Source organism: Periophthalmus magnuspinnatus, chromosome 9 (assembly GCF_009829125.3).
Source record: "Periophthalmus magnuspinnatus isolate fPerMag1 chromosome 9, fPerMag1.2.pri, whole genome shotgun sequence".
NCBI lineage: Eukaryota > Metazoa > Chordata > Actinopteri > Gobiiformes > Gobiidae > Periophthalmus > Periophthalmus magnuspinnatus.
The window spans coordinates 9,186,660-9,206,470 of NC_047134.1; the positions used below are offsets into that span (position 1 = coordinate 9,186,660).

A 19,811-nucleotide genomic window follows, 5' to 3' on the forward strand; every position below is an offset into this window, starting at 1 on the left:
AGGGTGAGACTTAAGCCTGATCCTTGACAGACATTGGTGCTTGGGTTTCAGAATATGGGAAAAAGAAGCAAAATTTGATAACTATGTTTCCTATTGCAATAACAAAACGTTCTGTTTTTTACATGCCTTCATTTATTCAACAAACTTTGCCAAAATATAAACTTAACTGAGACTAAACCAAGACAAACCCAGTCTAATGCAGAATATGAATAAATATAATAAATTTATTCATATTATAAATTATGAATAAAATCTGTGTTTTCATCATTAAAAGGGGTCAATTTCAGTAAAATTGATAACTTGATGTTGCTTTATTCTTATTATACTTATTGCATCTGTCAATATTACAATATATTGTGCAGCCATAATTAACAGCTATTTTATTTAGGTCTACTGGGCCCAGACCAGCTATGATAATAAATGTACTTTTTTTACTTAAAAAAAGCAAAAAAAAAAAAACAAAAAAAAAAAAAAACCCAAACATAATTATTATGGACTTAAATTTGTAATATAATATTAACCAGAGGTGGGTAGTACACACAACATTTGTGTTTCTTCCACCGCTCCTTCAGATATGATTTAGGTCGTCTCATTTTTGTGTCTATCCTTTTCAAAAGATAGACAAAAACTTGGTCTCCTTATTATTCTGAAGTTATGTTTCTCTTACTTGAGAACAATTTTTGGCTTCTCCACCTCTGAATAATGACTAATAAAGAACTATGAAGACAATAGACAAGATAAAACAAGAGCTATAGATTCTATTATAAATGTGCAAAACATCCACATTATATTATGTGTTCGTTCTTGTGTGATCTTTGCAGAGGGCAGTCCTGTGTTTGTGGCTCTGATACCTGTCAGACTCCACTTCCTCGGTGTGCGTGTTCAGGGTCACATACACGTGGCCTTTGACCACTGTGACCTGGTGTATGCGCTGCTTCACGCCTTTCGAACGCCACTCTGTCCACAGCGGTGTCACTGTGGGGTTGTCCACTGCTTGGTAAAGGCCCTCTCCTTCAGCCAGGATTATCTTGTACTTATGCTAGGGACACACGATGCATAGCCTGCTATTGAACTCCTGCATAGAGAGAGTGGCAGAGTTAGTAAATACTCAAGACAGACTCATGCACACATGCAAGGCTTACACACCATGGACTGACCTCTATGTCTCCATGTTGTAACCCACCACCAGCATCTGTGAGAAAGATCGAGGTATACAGTAACTATATACATGTTTTGCAATATTTTTTTAACAGTTTCAGAAACACAACTGAGCCTGGGTTTCCAGTGCCTTAACTGCAGATAGAGTGCACACCCACGTTTTCTTCAATTCTCAGTGTATGGACAGTGAAAGCTCAGAGCCTCCAGAATTCACTCACTGACCTGCAGAGGCTGCACTGCACTAGCCCTGATTAATGACTGCAGGTGCCAGAGTTCAGGTAGTGACGAGTTGGATCAGAGTGAGTCATTTTAGGTTTAAACCAACTGTATTTCAGCATTGAAACCGGCCACATACATTGAAAAAATTTACTAAACTTTGTTCCAAACAAACTACCCGATCCACTCGGCCTGTTGTAAACTGAAATTGCATAGTTCCAAAAAGATCCTTGGCCTTTGTTCAGGCATCCTTTTCTTTTCAAACCAGCAGACAGTGAATCAGCTCTAGTCTGAAATTGTCTATAGATTTGAATAGTTTTACTAGAAATTTGAAAAAGGACATTTTAGATAATCAAATGTGTCGACATCAGTCTAGTTAATTTGTACTGTTCTGTAAAAACCTGCACATAATGATTTTTTATATTGGTATCAACCGTAGAAACATACTATATTGGACATGGGGACATTTTATTGTATTTAACTACTGAACTACTGAACTGAAATAAAATGTGTATTTTTATGTGTGTTCACCTGCCCAGATAGAAAGTAGCAGTAGCTAAATCTGGTGCAAATCATATTTTCTTTTGTATGATTAATGCATTTGTACATGGTCCCTGACAAATAAAGAATAAAGAAAGAAAGAACTCAGATGAGAGAGTCATGAGAGGTTCTTTCTGCTTTCTGGTTGGATGATGGTTTTGAGAAACAAAACAACAAATTTTGACATAAACAACGTTACAATCATGTGTAATGTTTTTGTAGTAAGAATAAACCAGTGTTCACTTAGAGTGTCGACCACTTGCCACCACCTGAAAATTCCAAACTACATACAGATGGAGCTCACGGTAGCAGCGCATGTCCATAGCATAGATCTGTCCCTGGTGGTGCAGAATCAGGACATCTCTGCAGCCGTTCAGCACCCTGGTCACTCTGCCTGCTCTCACTATGTCCTCCTTTCTCCCAATGTAATGAGAGTCTGCAGGAGGAAAGGAAGAGGAGGGGGAGTGGGAGGAGGAAGAGGAGGAGGAGGAGGAGGAGAGAGGCTGTGGGGCGTCTTCATCAGTGGACATCCTTCTAGAAGACCTGGAAATTCAAATTTTAAAGATATTGTTTGGCATTTCACTCAACATGCCTTACACTACTAATACAGCAATCAATGTTTTTATTAACCTGGAATACAACACATCATCAGCATATTTGACCTGCAAATTATTATAATCTATTATTACCAGAGGTTGGTAGAGTAATAAAAGATTTTATTCAAGTAAGAGTAATGTTACTTCAAAATAATATTACATAAAGTAGTGGTCGCAGATATTGATCAAGTAAGAGAGAAAAAAAATGGGAAAACTACTATTCATGTAACTCAGTACTTAATGGAAGATCGGAAGAACAAAACATTAAATAATGCACAAAATCTAGTATTTTTTTAAGTATGCTGCCAGAACGGTACTCTTAAAAAAAACAACAAGTAAATGTAACAGAGTAAATCTAACTGAGTACTACATAGTTATACTCACATAGAGCTGAAGTTTAAATAAATGTAAGATCCATTGCACATTGTTATGCTTTAGTTGTTAGTAATGTTATCTCCGAAAGAACAGGTACAAAACTACAAAAACGAAAACGATCAGAACAAAAACAGCGAGATTTTCACCAATGCGTAAAAAAAAAAAATTAATAAATAAATTAAAAAAAAAAAAAAAAAAAAAAAAAAAAATATATATATATATATATATATATATATATATATATATATATATATATATATATATATATATATATTTTTTTTTTTTTTTATTAAATTTTTTTTTACGCATTGGTGAAAATCTCGCTGTTTTATATATATATATATATATATATATATATATATATATATATATATATATATATATATATATATATATATATATATATATATATATATATATATATATATATATATATATATATATATATATACACACACATACAAACGAGCAGCGACTGTTTTATGTGTTACTTCAAAATAGCTTCCTCTAGAAACACCGGAAACTAATTTTGCTTTCCGCCACTGATAATTAATGGTCATGACTTAAAATTAATAAAACTTTTAAGTTTCAATATTAAAGGCGCCGTACTTCTTACAGTACTTGTGATAGCTCGATAATAAGCCTGTAATACTTGAAGAGTTTGTACTACTTTTGATTTAGTAAATACAATAAATTATCATAAATACCTATTTATGTGATGTAAAAAATTATATATGCCTTCAAAACAAATGTAAATATATTAATTTGAATTTGCCATTTGCCTTATCTACTAGCTTCAGTAGCACGTCCTGTTTTCACATTTAGCGTTTATGTTTTTTAACGACAGTTATAACAACTTCAGTAATTACCTCAACAATGTCTCAACATGTCCACTTTAAGCTTTAACTTTTTTTTTTTTTTTTTTTGCTTGTTCTATACTCTCCCAATTCATCTGCAGGTGGCGCTGTACAATATCTCGCAGCCCAACTCCACCGGAAGTCCAGCTCATCCTCCAGGCTGGGCTCCAAATCGTGCATAGAAGAGCGTGTTTCGTGGAGATTTTACGGCTTTATTTCACTCTTTCCCGTCATTCCTCCGCGCTGATCCACTGTTTGGAGTTGAAATACGCCGGCACCATGGCCCACCTCACGCAAAACCCCGCTGACAAAGAACGGTGAGTGAAAAAACAGAAGTAACCATTAAAAAAGAGTAAGCATTGGGCTAATATTAATGGCAAGCTCCAGTGGTGAAGGCATTCACATTGTGCGTATTTTTCACGGTATTTTCCACGATTTAAGAGTTGTGAGAACATTGTACATTACGGGATGTGCTTTTCCCAAAATGCAATTGTTATAGAACGATCAGTCAAAGAATAACGTCGGTTAAACAGACTAAAAAGTTAAGTGGAGGGATGATCGACAATACAAAAATCGTATTCGAAATTTATATTCTGAAAGGATAGATAGGAAGTTAAAGCACATATTATTATTTACACTGGCATTTCAAAGGCTTTGTTTGTTGATGCACATTGTTAAACATTGTTCGACTAATGTGTTCCATCATGGGAACTATGACATCAGAGTCAGAATTACTTTTATTCATCTCCACGGGGAATTTTTTTTCGCTACAGACATGCAGCCGACCAACAGAAGAATACAACTATCAAAAAATAAAGTTAAGAAAGTTGAATTGAAATGTAAAATATCAGTAGCTTATAGAAAATAAGTACAACTAAAACCCTAGTAAAAGTAGAATAAACTTAAGTTTTAACTTAAATTATAAGAAATATATAGTTCTCGCATCAACGTATTTATATCTTTACATACAGTTGTACAGCGAGACTTGCAGCACAGAGTTGAGCAGTTTGATGGTGACGGCAGTAACTGGCTATGGCTAAACAAACATATTAGACCTAACTTACTGTCTATTTCAACAGAATGTTTATTTAGATATCCTACTTTAAATATTTTTCATAGTATCTCTTGAATCTGTTTTTTTCCAGGTTCATCTGTTTGTACCCAGTTTATATCAACAGTAAAAAGACTTTAGCCGAGGGACGTAGGATTCCCACAGAGAAGGTCAGTTTGAAATGTTTTTACAGAAATTAATCATATGGTTGAATATATCAATACTGTCTGCTTCTACCATCAGTGTTCAATCTTGTTCATATTTCTGCTGCTACTACAAATCGCTACTGATGTATTAGTAGTGTCATTACTACTATAACTGTTATCACTACTTCTGAAAATGTTTTCAGGCTGTAGAAAACCCATCATGCACAGAGATCAGAGATGTGCTAACAGCAGCTGGCCTCAATGTTTATGTGGAGGTAATTATATATCATATAATACAATACATACAAAAACTGAATTAATAGAAACACAAATAGCATCTCTTAAGGAGGTGGAGTGATAAGATCCACTTGCTAGAACCACAGCCTCAGAATACATTGCAAATATTAAGTTGTCATGGGCAATAATTGTGGTATTGGAATGCTGGTTTGGGGCTTCTGAAACTAGAGAATCCTCCTTGTGCTACACTGTAATTGAGAGAAGCTTTGTCCAGATGCTGATTTGATCTGTCAATTTCCTGCGACCTAATAAAAATATCATGCCACAACCTCAAGGCTGAGGACCAATGACTTGGATGGGAGATGCTATAGCAGTTTCTTATCATTATTACTGTTACATCACTATATTTTGAAGAATTGAAAGTTTTTCATGAGAGATTGTGTGTTTCAGAATAAGATGCATCCACGAGAGTGGAACAGAGATGTGCAGTTCAGAGGGAGGGTTCGGGTGCAGCTCAAACAGGCCGATGGAGAGCTGTGCAATGACAAGTTCGGCTCACGTGAGTACTACTATTACGACTAATAAACATTCAGTCAGAGACAAAGTTAAGAGCTTTGTGAAGAGGTTTGTGCTTTCATGAAAATACTACAGCTACTTTTATTATTGCAAAAACACTACATAATACAGTAATTAATCCCAAGTTTAGCACAAGGGTCCCTGGGCCCTGCTCTATGGTTGCTCTTTGCTACTGACTGTTCCCAACGTTACTGAAGGATGGATCAAATGAAGAGGACCAATTTCTTAACAGGGATCAGTAAAGCGTACCTCATCCTTTAACATGTCCTTTATAAAGTGGGGCTAAACAACCTAAACTCTGCCCTCTATCACATTTCAAGTAGAGCTGCTACATTGGGTAGTGCCTGGAGGTCTAAAGAGACTTAAGGGAAGGTCAGGGCGGGATCTGAATACATGAGGAACAGTATGATTGTTCTAACAAGTATTCACACTTCAAACCCCGCCTCTGCAGCCAGATGTTTGTAATCTGAAACACCTGGCTGTAATCGGGGTAGTCTTTGGTGAAAAGGTATTAAAATAACATTAAGCGATAACCATAGCCAGACAGATCTAGTTGGCACAGTGTAACAGGTTCAGTGTTTAATCTCCTACCATGACTTTCCCTCTATTTCAGGCAAAGACGTGATGTTCTATGTAGCCGAGATGATCCCAAAGTTGAAGACACGGACTCAGAAGACCAGTGGAGCAGACAGCAGCTCACAGCCTGGAGACGGAGGCAAGAAAAGCAAGAAGAAGAAGAAATAAACCCCAAAAGCCCTCTGTTTTACTTCATACTAACCTATCAGCAGCCTTTTTTTTTTCTATTTCGGGGGGGACAAGCTGAGCTTTTTTGAAACAATGAAACCATGACAAAGACATTGCTATTGTTTTAGTTTTTGAAGATTTGATTTGGACAAAACTAAAAGAGGGTATTTATTTGTTGATCATTTTGTTTTCAACGGGCAAAACAGAATAAATAGATTTTTTCAGCATGATCATGACCGGTTTTAATATATTTTGTTCTTTATTTTTTCAATTACTTTTTAATTTCCATTCTCAGTTGGTTGATAATAGATTTAGTTGATGATTTATGAAGTTTTATGCATGTGTGGTACCCACTATGGTACCTGGTGTTTCTGGTGAACTCCCATCCTACTAACCAGGCCCAACCCTACTTAGGTTCCTAGATCAGGCATTGTCAAGATGGTATTTACACAGTCTTGCCCGATGAATACATGTACACTAATAAAAGGCAAACACTGGGGGTTGCAGATGCATGATGGTGCCCAAATACCATTTAAAAGTAATACTGAATAAAGTACTATAGGTACTGACAAAACTAGCACAGTGAAAGCACAATGCTGAAGTTAGTTGTGTCATGACAAATTAGGCTACTAAACTATTAAAACATAGTTTTAATAGTTTATTTCTTCAAATAAAGATGTATGTATGAAAAATCAATTTGGTCAGTCTGCTGATTAACGTAGGAGTAGGAACTGGTTTGTCGCATGGGACCTCAGGTTTTCATCATGTTATGTCCTATGATGGTGCCCAGAGTTTTATGTTTTTTTTTTTTTCCACATAAGACTATTAAAGCAGTTTGGTATAATCCAGTCAGAAGCTTTACCCTCTTTCCCAACTGATGTGGGGCCCTCCTCCTCAGTGCTCCTCTGTGTTTTTAAAGTGACTGAGGATTCATCAATTTCCTCCAGTCTGAACTCTTAATAGGCAGCTGTTATTAGCTATCTGCTTCAGTCCAGTTCCTGCGCCCTCTACTGTCAATAAGCACTTCTTTGTTTTCCATACATTTCTATTTAATACCAACAGAGTCATGGTGCGCAGTGAAGCAGTGACATCAGCCCGGCCGCAGTCCCGCCTGTCCCCGCCTGTCTCCGCGCCGCCGCTATGCCCCCTCTCTCCGCTGAAATGCCCGGATGTTATTGTAGCTCACTCTTTTAGCATCTCGGCTAACGCTGTGTCTCCGCCGCCTCCGCCGTTCCTCTCGGTTTCTCTCGACCTTTTCTCCCCATCCCCGGACTGCGATCGGCGGTACTTGAGCCTGGGTACCTTATCATGACAGGAATTGAAGGAACGACACGGTATTTTTAAAACATCAGCGGCGAATTTTCAACCGATTTGGCTGGACTAGATCGGGCTAACAATACGCCGAGCTAAAGGCTAAAGCTAACAGGCTAACAGTAGTGTGTTTTTTCGGGAGCTTTTTTCGGCGCAATGGACGACAAAACGTTCACAAAAGAACTAGATCAATGGATCGAACAGCTAAACGAGTGCAAGCAGCTGTCGGAAAACCAAGTCCGGACGCTTTGTGAGAAGGTATGATCCGTATGATTGATTTTAATTTCCCATTTTCACCTCTAACCGCTCCGTGCTGAGGCCTGACCGGGGTGGCTCGGTCTAATTAACGCAGTAGCGCAGGATTTGGCCCGTCATCCTGCGGCGATTCATTCATAACACGTATGATTATCAAAGTTTGCCATGACACCTGCACTATGCACACGGTATCGGCAGATATATTTGGATTTTATTGGATTTGGGTGTTGAATTAGCCCGTGTCGCCGCTGGGGCCTTCCGCCGCATCCCTGGCGTCTTCAGTGGGAGATAGCCGCAGCCCGATTCTATAAATGGCGCTGCAGCCTCACCTCTTTTTCGCTTCGATCTTTCGTTCAAATACCCATCTCACACGTTTGGGTTTATCGTTGATGGATTTATAACTTGTATGTGTATGATGTTTAGAAATCGTCTTCACAGAGAAACGCCCTCCATCGATCCATGTCGTTCAAAGCTTTTATGTCTCTTGAGGTCAAATCACACAAACAGCGACTGCCGTTGCGTTTCCACACATTCTCTCCCATTCAATCTGACATGTTTCATATTTGTCATCGGTTCAGTAACACGCTCATCATACACTGTTCATTTTGTGTATCACAACTTGTATAAAGGCCCAATCATGGCTCCGCGTTTATGTATTCCTGAACAAAATACTGTAGTAATGTAAGTTTTAATATAATAATGACTTGTGATGAAGGTGGATCATCACATGTAATTGAAAATTGCACGTATATCCCCTCAAAAGCAAGTTGGTTATGAATGAGTTGCAATAATTAAATCGATATTTTCTGTATAAATATACATTGAGTATGTTCAATGACTGTAATTTTAAGAATGTTACAAATTATTGCTAATAAACTTGCTACAAACTAAGTACTTTTAACTATACATACATTGAATTATCTGAGGTGTAAGTTATATTTAGTTTTTTGTATTTTTATTTCAGCTGCAGTTGTTTCTGGAATATCATTGGATAGCATGATATTGTTAGTGCCAATGAGTTAGTAGAATAAATAACGTTTTATTTATTTAAAAAACACGAATGGCGGGTATAGTGTAAATGTTGCCATAGGTATATATATTGAACTGTATGTGTATATTATATGAATGCTGTCCCTCTGAAATGACTAACCTTTTGTTCTATTTTGGTTTCAGGCTAAAGAGATTCTGACTAATGAGTCCAATGTTCAGGAGGTGAGTGTTACAGAAACTATACTATATAATACACAGCATTTCTTAAACAGAATCCCTCAATACAAAAAAAAAAAAAAATCTATCCAAAATACAGGGACAATTCACACACAAGGAAGGAATTTTTCTGGGAGTTCAAACCTTCATTTAACAGAATAAGTCTTATTTATTTTTATTAGCCTAATTGTAATTTGTGTGGAATTTTGAAAATGTTTCTCCCTTGTTTACATTGTGGTTGCTAGATAAATTATGGAATTACCTATGTATGTCATATCTCCAACCAGGAAGTAAAATGATGAACCTCACCAAAATGTATAAACTAGAAAATGTAGGCAAGATTTATAGGAAAATCTAACAATAATTATGTGAACTGTATTTGGTAAAATGAGTAGTCTAACCTGTCATATGCACTTTCAATCAGACTCTTAACAAAGCATGGTAATCCCTCTGTGTCTCATGGTCTAATCTGTAATCTGTTTTAAATGTTGAGTTTCTCTTCTAAAATAATAACCCGGCTGTTGTATGTGGTCGTACCTGTGGCTCATGTTCTTGTTGTATGTGGTTTGCTTTTAGCCAGATCAGCTGATGGGCCTTTGCTGTGTGGAAGTCTGCCCACTGTTTGTTTAATTTAGTTTGAATTGAATCATCTGAGTAGCTCCTCTCACTGTTTATGGAACTCCAATATTTTTTATTTACATATCTGTTTTTTAGCATTGGGCAATAAAAGTGGATGTAGTATTGCGATTGGATTTTTGATTTATGTTCAAAAAGGATTTTGTTCACCGTGCATATTGTAAATGACTCCAGAAACGTTAACATTTGAGAGAAATGTTAACTGATAAACTAAGAATCACATGTTTTTCTGAACATTTTTGTAGAGGTCTAAAGGTACTACAGATTAGGTTTGTAAATCAGATATTAATTGATATTGAAACTAGTATCTAAAGTAGATACTCATTTGAGCAGATATCAATACAAGTCACATTCACAGGACAGAAATGAACCTTTCCTAGTTGGCTTTAGAATGGACTTGAACTTTATGAGAACAAGTATAAGACCACATAGACTATTATACACCCATGGACCACAATGGAACCTGCCTGGACTATTGAGGGATTACACAGATATAAAACAACATGGTAATATAAAAGGAAGTACCACCATTTAATTTTGAAAATCCCATCCATCCTATTGTATTGTCTAAATTGTTTTTTGTTTTGTTATTGTTGTGGTATTGATACCGAGTCTGTTCCTTAGTATTGAAATTGTTTGAAATTTTTAGTATGACAACACTCCCCACAATACAATATTTTTCTGTTAAGAGTGCGTATTTTGTTCTTTGCAGAGGACATTCTATTAACTTACTTACAGACTTTGAGTTTTGATAAATGTGCACAACTGCACTTTAGTAATATCTAACTAGGTCTGCATAATAGATCGCAAACAAATCTAGACAGTCCTAGTGCAAATAAAACTTATGAACTACTCCTTTTACCCGAGTATTCATGATAAAGGAAATCGTGATATATTTCTGAAGAAAATGATCACAATAAACGATCATATTGTGATAGCTTGATGTATCTGACACAATCAACCTAAAGCAGGATTTTCCCATTATAAAACTGTTCTACATGTACAATATTGTTAATCAACATAAGCTGCAATAATAAAAAAAACTTGTGTTGCATTCTGCTACACAAGTGGACAAAATTGTTGGTACCCATTGGTTAATGGAAAAAAAACCTCAGAAATAAATAACTTGAATTTGACAAAAGTGATAATAAATACAAATTCTATGAAAGTCAGACTTCAACCATGCTTCAACAGAATTATTTAAAAAATAAACTCATGAAACAGGCCTGGACAAAAGTGATGATACCCTTAAGTTAATATTTTGTTACACACCCTTTTGAGGCAATCACTGCAATCAAATGATTCCTGTAACTGTCAATGAGACTTCTGCACCTCTTTGGCCCACTGCTCCAGTTGTCTCAGGTTTGAAGGGTGCCTTTTCCAGACAGCATGTTTCAGCTCCTTCCAAAGATGCTCGATAGGATTTAGGTTAGGGCTCATAGGCCACTTTAGAATAGTCCAATGTTTTCTTCTTAGCCACTGTTGGGTGTTTTTTTTAGCTGTTTTGGGTCATTGTCCTGTTGCAAGACCCATGACCTGTGACTGAGACCAAGCTTTCTGACACTGGCCAGCACATCTCTCTCTAGAATAACTTGATAGTCTTGAGATTTCATTGTTCCTTGGACAGATTCAAGACACCCTGTGCCAGATGCAGCAAAGCAGGCCCAGAATATAACAGAGCCTCCTCCATGTTTCACAGTAGGGACCGTGTTCTTTTCTTGATATGCTCCATTTTTCCATCTGTGAACACAGAGCTGATGTACCTTGGCAAAAAGTTCCGATTTTGTTTGTCCATCTGTCCATAGGACATTCTCCCAGAAGCTTTGTGGCTTGTCAAAATTCCAGTCTGGCTTTTTTATGATTTGTTTTCAACAACGGTGTCCTCCTTGGTCGTCTCCCATGAAGTCCAATTTGGCTCAAACAACGATGGATGGTGCGATCTGACACTGATGTTCCTTGAGGTTGAAGTTCACCTTTAATCTCTTTAGAAGTTTTTCTAAAAAGTTTTTCTTTTGTTACCATTCGTATTATCTGTCTCTTTGATTTGTCATTAATTTTCCTCCTGCGGCCACGTCCAGGGACGTTGGCTACAGTCCTATGGATCTTACATTTCTGAATAATATGTGCAACTGTGGTCACAGGAACATCAAGCTGCTTGGAGATGGTCTTATAGCCTTTACCTTTAACATGCTTGTCTATAATTTTCTTTCTAATCTTCTGAGACAACTCTTTCCTTTACTTCCTCTGGTCCATGCTGAGTGACACACCATGTCACCAAACAGCACAGTGACTACCTGTAGCCCTACATATAGGCCCACTGACTGATTACAGGATTGTAGACACCTGTGATGCTAAGTAGTGGACACACCTTGGATTAACATGTCCCTTTGGTCACATTATTTTCAGTCTTTTCTAGGGTACCATCATTTTTTGTCCAGGCCTGTTTCATGAGTTTATTTTTTAAGTAATTCTGTTGAAGCATGATTGAAAAGCAATGTCTGACTTTCATTGGTTAAATTTAATTTAATTTTTATTTATTATTACTTTTTTCAGATTCAAGTTATTTTTGTGACCACTGTGAGTTTTTCTTTCATTAACCGAAGGGTACCAACAATTTTGTCCACGTGTGTATTTACTTAACTTCTATGACTCATTATAGATAGAAACGTATTTATTCAACAAACCGTTCTGCACTAGTGCAAAGAAACAGTATCCATGATAAATATTGACTCCCAAAAAACATTGTTCATTAAAAAGTAGATCTAATTATCTTGACAGGCCTACCAATCGCTTGTTTTTAAGGAAGGGGTATAATTTTAAATTTGAAAATAAATTGGAAAAAACTCTCCTTACAGTACAATTCTGTCCTAGGCTTTATTCGCAAGCCTTACGTCACCCGTGCTCCCACATGGCAATTCTCCATAAATATACAAAAGCAGGATACAAAACGACAAAACACTACAAGTTCACAGACCTGATGTGATGTGCAGTAGTTTCAGCTCTCTGAAGGGGGGGCTCAGAGCATTAACAACGTAAATGAAACTATTAAGCACTTAAATATGTTGGTTTGGGCGATTTATAGCATTTTTAAACAATAAATGGTAAAATGGTGATCTAAATATAAACATTTGTAATGTGTTAACAATAATACCTTTACAGACGTGTAATACCCCCTCTTTAAGACTGCACTTACCAGACACTTCCTCCTCTCTGAAGTTTCTCAGACTTGGAGGAATACGATTTGTACAGAGATGGAGTTGACGTGACTGTGTTGTTGATTAAATCTGCGGCTCTTTTGTTTTGCAGGTGCGTTGCCCGGTGACGGTGTGTGGTGATGTGCATGGACAGTTCCACGATCTGATGGAGCTGTTCAAAATTGGGGGCAAGTCTCCGGACACCAACTACCTGTTCATGGGTGACTACGTGGACCGAGGGTATTACTCTGTTGAGACCGTCACACTGCTCGTCACGCTAAAGGTGAGACTGTAGAGAGGGAGGCCGAGAGGGAGGCCGAGAGGGAGGCCGAGAGGGAGGCCGAGAGGGAGGCCGAGAGGGAGGCCGAGAGGGAGGCCGAGAGGGAGGCCGAGAGGGAGGCCGAGAGGGAGGCCGAGAGGGAGGCCGAGAGGGAGGCCGAGAGGGAGGCCGAGAGGGAGGCCGAGAGGGAGGCCGAGAGGGAGGCCGAGAGGGAGGCGTGTCTCAACATCTTTGTTTTATGGATAAGAAATACTACGTTTAAATATGTTATTTAAAATGTTTCCCCATTTTTCTTAATTTTTGCCTCTTGCCATTTCAGTCCCAAGTTATTTTTTCCATTAGATGGATGCACACAGAAGTTGTGCCCCGATTCCTGGTTAATGATTTTTTGGCTAATGACATCACTTTGAACAGATGTATATCACATGGGTGAATAGTGCCCTCTGAGAAGCTATATAGAGAAACCAGTTTAGGTATCAAAGAGACTGAATGCATATTTACCTGTTTACTCTTTAGTTTAGGTGTAATACAAAATATAATGAGGTCCTTCCAGGCAAACTCCCTCTATGTTGGAGAGCTAGAGGTGGTGTGATGATGCCTCCACATATTTAACTATATTTAATCTTTAACAGTGAAGGGCACATGTGTCAAACTCAAGGCCTGCAGGCCAAATGTGGCCACATCATTTTATGTGGCCCTCGACAGGGTGAATTAAAAGGTATGATGGTCTTAAAATGTCATTTTATCAGGAAATACACAGTTACACATCCATATTTTTTACATCTAGGCAAATGCATATGCAATATTTGTAATTTGAATAAGTAATAAATACAGAAACAGTTAATTATCAAGTTAAAAAGTAGTTAGAATTATTTTACATAAGGCCCTTTGAAGGTAGCCATTTTACTGATGTGGCCCTCGGGGCAAATGTGTTTGACACCCCTGGTGAAGGGGAATTGGGAAAAAGACCTGAACATAAAAATTGATGATAGAGTTGTGTGTTTATTGTTATTTGTTCTCAATAGTTTCTTATCATAAATGTCTGCTGTTTGGCTTGGGGCTAAAATCCCAGATTGTACTGTTGAATCCTGTTGTTTATCACAGGACAGTGAAATAAGTGAGTCCTGAGAAAAGGCTGAGTCATGGTTCATACACTGCTCTGTCTCCTGTCTGCTCTCGCTTTACCACTATTGACTGAAAGCAGAGAACACTGTCGCTTAATGTTAATGACATAGTTAAAATACCTATTGGGATTGCAGCATAAAATAATATACTTAGAATTTTTTAAACATCCCTGATCTACTTCATACACTCTTTGTTGTACCTCCAGACTTGATTTTCTGACAGTCCAATGTGGCTTTGTGCCCGTTTCAGATGGAGCCATGTACTGTATTGCTACAGAATATATCACATTAAAGCCACAGTATGTAACTTTTTTTTAACTTTTGACCTTGTTGAATGCTGTTACATTAAACAGTAAATATAAAGAGAAGTTCATGTCACTGACCATACCCCTAAAGCCCTTTGTTGAAAGAGTGGTGGTTCACTGAAGTGGCACTTAGTGTGAATCCGACAGTTGCAGTCCTTGAACTGAATAGGAAGAGGTGTCCCAAGCTGTGACCATTTTTCATTCAGAATTCCATCCATGCATTTTCTTCCCCTTAACTGGGGCTTGATTGTGGGGGAAGCAATCTAAGCAGGGACTCCTAGACGTTCCCATGCCAGCAAAGAGACAGTCCCTCCCGCATGTCTCCTGCCGGTGGGACATATCCGGAACACCTCCCCAGGGAGGCATCAGGAGGCATCTGGAACAGATGCCCAAGCCACCTCAGCTGTTCCTCTTGACCCGGAGGAGCATCGGCTCTGCTCCGAGCTCCTGCCTTGTGACTGAGCTCCTCACCCTATCTCTAAGGGAGCGCCCAGCCACCCTGCAGAGGAAACTCATTTGAACGCTTTATCTGCCATCTTGTCCTTATGGTCATGACTATAGGTGAGGGTAGGAACATAGATTGACCGGTAAATGGACAACTTTGGCTTTGGACTCAGCTCACTCAACCAGAACTAAAGCAGGTCTAACCCAGGACCAGACCATAACCGCACTTGTGAACAAGACCCCGAGAAACTCTAACACAACAGAGTCCTTGCCTCAAGTGGAGGAATTGTGAGTGTATGCCCTATAATGAGCCTTTTATGTGTGTGTTTGCGCAGGTGCGCTTCCAGGAGCGGATCACCATTCTCCGAGGGAACCACGAGTCCAGGCAGATCACACAGGTCTATGGCTTCTATGACGAGTGTCTGCGCAAATATGGAAACGCTAACGTCTGGAAGTACTTCACAGACCTGTTCGACTACCTGCCCCTCACCGCACTCGTTGACACACAGGTACATGAGGAGGGGGTTAGCACTCACAGGAGCCCCCTTCATTCGTGTGGTACTATTACAGACTTATTCTGAGGTACATTCTCCCTCAAACACTCTCTGTCTGTGTCTCACCTCAGATCTTCTGTCTCCATGGCGGCCTGTCTCCTTCCATAGACACTCTGGATCACATACGAGCCCTGGACCGTCTGCAGGAAGTCCCACACGAGGTGAGATTTTTATTTGCAGATTACTAATAAAGCAAGAGATGGTGTGGAGATGAAGTGCAGTGGTTTGAGCAGGTTAGAGTGAGGTTAGTGACAGGTTCGGTGCACAGAGAGAAGCAGGAGTCTCCTGTCTCCTCACTGTGGTGGAACCAGCTGTCTAACTGCACAATAGGTCACAAATGAAACATCTTACCAAAACTCTTAAATATAATGTTAACTATGCTTAAGTGAAATGCGTAGTATAACCTGGCATGTGGTTTAAGATTTTACTAAAAGTCTTGCCTAGTTTTGTTTTTGTTTTTTTTGCATAGTTTATTATTTTACTTCCTGGTTGGACAGGGGCAGCAGATATGACATGGTAATTCCATAACTTATCTAGAAGCCATAATGTTTAAAAGGGGCACCTTTATTTTGCTTAATTGTTTAAACTGTTGCCTTCCTTAGACGTAGAATGTCCTTACATTTTGAATCGAATTTTCCATGTTTTTTCTGTTTTAGATCTCTGCACTACTTCATGTATTTTTCTACTTTTCTTAACTGTTTTTCCACAAACTGCCACTTAACTGATGTAAAACTGATGATTTTTTTTTTTTTTAAGCCTGGTGTCCACTGCACGACTTTTTTGTATTTTTAAATTGTATAGCAACACCCAGACACACTGTGTGATGGTGCACATCATCATTTGAGACTAAGACCAAAGTTTGTCAGAGCGAACATCAGGCTCCAGGTTCTGTTGAAACGTCTCTCTAATTGTACCGTTAGCTGATGCTAGCGCTACCTGCTAGCGGTGCTTTCGCATGTGTAAACTTGAGTAAATGAAAGGGAATTGGACAGAGATGGTCCCGTTCATGGCGGAACTCCTCTTCTGTTACTGAGGAGCACTTGTTTAATGTTGACCAGACTGATTGCAGATGCAGAGGTTCTCTGCACCAAGACTCCAAAATATCACACACTTAATATGAGATGCATTTTTTTTATTTTTTTTTTATTTCTAGGTTGCATGACAGTGCTAAGTTAGATCTTTGTCCCTGTCTCACTCTGAGACCTACTACCCATGATTTTTAGCTACAACTCATGATTTTTCCCATGATCATGAAGTCAAAATTGTGCAGTAGACACCCAGCTTAAGGCACAGTATTCTTTCTTTTTATAATTTCCTTACTTGCCAAACCCTCCATGGCCTTAGACAATCCCATAATCCCACATTTTGACTAAAATCCCCTGTGCTGCTCCAGGGCCCCATGTGCGACCTGCTGTGGTCTGACCCTGATGATCGCGGCGGCTGGGGCATCTCTCCACGTGGCGCTGGCTACACTTTTGGACAGGACATCTCCGAGACGTTTAACCATGCCAACGGCCTCACTCTGGTGTCCAGGGCCCACCAACTCGTCATGGAGGTACTGTCCCTGTCGCCCCCCCTGTCGTCCATTCACCGACAAGAGCAGCTCTGGACGCACTGTCACACATTCACCCCAACAAACACAAACTGACCAAGCAGGGTAAAGGGCTGGACTCTAAAAAGACATGTTTTTTTTTTTTTTAAAAAGATCCTGAATTGCACAAAATGGACTCTTATGAGCTTTAAGCCATATTAGAATGTTGTTACGACCTCAAAAACATACCGCAAGTTGTTTTGCTTCATTCACATATGTCTGAGTAGCCCTTATTAGTAAGTCTGCGTCTCCAAATCTCATTATTCACAGAAGTAGAAAATGCAGCTTCTTTTTTCATAGTAGCTCTGTAGTCGACAAAGACATATTCTTACAGTCTGATTAGTTGACTAAAAAGGGAGCATGGCAAAAGCTATTACATATCTTTATGTATCTGACCCAAACTGGACTCCGAAGACTACACTTGCAGGAGGAATTCATGCAAGAACTATTTATGCTGGGAAAAAATACATTTTACATTTTACACTATATATTAGCACTTGATGATAACAACCCTAACACTTCAAAATCGTTTTTATTCTTGCAGATGTTCTTTAGAGATAGAGATGGATACTTTGAGATATATTTTTTGCTCTTGTACTTTTACAGAATTGAGTAGCCTTAGTCTACTCTTGATGCTATGCAGTATTGTTGAATACACTAAGGCCAAGTATTGGTATCAGTGTAACAACACTAGGAAACAGTTTAATCTGCCTTTTTACATGTAAATACCAAAGAATACCAAATCTTGAGCTCACTCACTAATACTTTGTTCATTTTAATTTAGATTCTAAGGATTTATACGATTAGTCGACTAATACTAATTTTGGTTGGCTAAGACACAAACGACTGATAAATAAACTATACAATTAAAGCCATAAAAGTCCTAGTTTATAGTCTGGATTTGTAAATTCTGTTAATTAGAAAATGTAATCTAGAAAATTATTTCAGTAAATATTTTGGGGGATTTGTGTTTTTCTCCTTTAGCATGTATATTTGAAGCTCCGTGGGCTGTCTCTGGAGCCATAATGCTCTCTTTCCTCTAAATCATTCTTGTTTTAATGTTTTTATTTTGATGTTGTTCAGGGCTATAACTGGGGCCATGATAAGAACGTGGTGACCATCTTCAGTGCTCCAAACTACTGCTATCGCTGTGGCAACCAGGCGGCCATCATGGAATTGGATGACACCCTTAAATACTCTTTGTAAGTACAGCAGTATTTATATGAAAATGATCATCATAACAGGGACTCATTTTCTTTGTAATTGACAAAATAAGCAAATGTGGAAAAACTGAACTAGTTCCTTTTAAACAGTTTGCAGTGGTCCAAAGTTATTCCTCATTACCTATAAACTCATTGCAGTGAATAATTAGGATGCTCAGAGTGCATATGTGCTTTTTACAACTCTTACATACCAGTGCAGTGTTTTCCTGTGACAGTAACACTAACAGCTAGCAAGTAAACATGCACTTTTCAGATCATAGGACAATGAAATGCTCTATAATTATATGCAAAAGGTACAGTGAACTTATTTTGATCTTGAGAGCTGTTTGTTATATCTGTATGGGAGCAAGACAAAGTTATCTCAAATACATGGGCAAAATCACCTGCTTCTCACCTGCTCAGGGACTACAGATGGAAACTAGCTTTGGCTATAATCTGGTGCAAAGCATCTTTAATGTTTTTTGCACATTGTCCCTGTCAAATAAACTAATAAATGAAATTAAATCAGGTATAGGGTCTTTAAACCCTGCAGGATGCTCGCTTGATCTTGATTTTCAGTATGAATACAGACCATGTTAGCGGGCAAAGTCAGGCAGAATGGTAGGGCATCTGAAGTACATTATTATTGTATTCTTTTCCCTGTCTCTCAGCCTTCAGTTTGACCCGGCGCCTCGTCGTGGTGAGCCCCATGTGACCAGACGCACTCCTGACTACTTCCTGTAAATCCTGTCAATCACCTCTGAGCCCCACCCTTCCCCGTTTCCTATTGGACGAAGAGAAGACCGACCGAACCAATGAACGCACCAGGGAGAAACAATTTATAAAACACAATTGGCTTTTATTATCCAAAACATGAAGAGCGCCCCCTGTGTCTCAACGCTGTCATTAATGCTTCTGGAAGAATTCTGTTTCTTTATTTTTGTTGAAAATCGATTATAATAAAAAACGTGGACCAAATGTGCCATAACTCTCCTTTTTCATGTCCTTTTTGTTGTTTTTTCACCCATTCACCTCTCTCTCGCTCATCTCGTTGCTTTTTCTGTTGCTGGAGAAACGTCTCGAAGTGAAAGTGCTTGGCGTTAGAATCAGCCGTGAATTTTAGCTGGCCACAACTATTACTGTATTTGACTAAAGACAGAAGTATGAATAAAATGTCCTATTGACAAAATAACAGCAGTCTCCTGTGGTCTTT

General features: G+C 38.5%; 3 protein-coding genes across 3 annotated transcripts; 2 read left to right on the forward strand and 1 right to left on the reverse strand.

The window, feature by feature from the left end:
• Positions 1-775: 775 nt before the first annotated feature.
• LOC117376046 (Rieske domain-containing protein-like) lies at positions 776-2,924 on the reverse strand. The gene is given in 4 exon segments (XM_033972451.2): positions 776-1,075; positions 1,158-1,192; positions 2,219-2,457; positions 2,895-2,924. Coding segments are annotated over 4 exon segments (561 nt in total). The 5' UTR covers positions 2,897-2,924; the 3' UTR covers positions 776-790.
• A 969-nt stretch (positions 2,925-3,893) lies between these two features.
• Positions 3,894-7,116, forward strand: srp19 (signal recognition particle 19). The gene is made up of 5 exons (XM_033972743.2): positions 3,894-4,059; positions 4,888-4,963; positions 5,143-5,214; positions 5,627-5,735; positions 6,366-7,116. The coding sequence occupies exons 1-5, from the start codon at positions 4,022-4,024 to the stop codon at positions 6,494-6,496; spliced, it is 426 nt and encodes a 141-aa protein (XP_033828634.1). The 5' UTR covers positions 3,894-4,021; the 3' UTR covers positions 6,497-7,116.
• A 505-nt stretch (positions 7,117-7,621) lies between these two features.
• On the forward strand, positions 7,622-19,790 carry LOC117375862 (serine/threonine-protein phosphatase 2A catalytic subunit beta isoform). Its single transcript, XM_033972216.2, has 8 exons — positions 7,622-8,065; positions 9,236-9,274; positions 13,211-13,381; positions 15,587-15,760; positions 15,877-15,966; positions 17,199-17,360; positions 18,480-18,598; positions 19,270-19,790. Exons 1-8 carry the CDS (start codon positions 7,964-7,966, stop codon positions 19,340-19,342), a joined length of 930 nt encoding a protein of 309 aa, XP_033828107.1. The 5' UTR covers positions 7,622-7,963; the 3' UTR covers positions 19,343-19,790.
• Positions 19,791-19,811: the final 21 nt, after the last annotated feature.

Bases quoted from the DNA above. Each gene is read 5' to 3' on its own strand.
- srp19 (XM_033972743.2), top strand. From the start codon at position 4,022: ATGGCCCACCTCACGCAAAACCCCGCTGACAAAGAACG. The intron at 5,215-5,626 runs GTAATTATATAT...TGTGTGTTTCAG, and splicing joins GCCTCAATGTTTATGTGGAG to AATAAGATGCATCCACGAGA. The intron at 5,736-6,365 runs GTGAGTACTACT...CCTCTATTTCAG, and splicing joins CAATGACAAGTTCGGCTCAC to GCAAAGACGTGATGTTCTAT.
- LOC117375862 (XM_033972216.2), top strand. From the start codon at position 7,964: ATGGACGACAAAACGTTCACAAAAGAACTAGATCAATGGATCGAACAG. The intron at 15,967-17,198 runs GTGAGATTTTTA...GTGCTGCTCCAG, and splicing joins TGCAGGAAGTCCCACACGAG to GGCCCCATGTGCGACCTGCT. The intron at 18,599-19,269 runs GTAAGTACAGCA...CCTGTCTCTCAG, and splicing joins GACACCCTTAAATACTCTTT to CCTTCAGTTTGACCCGGCGC.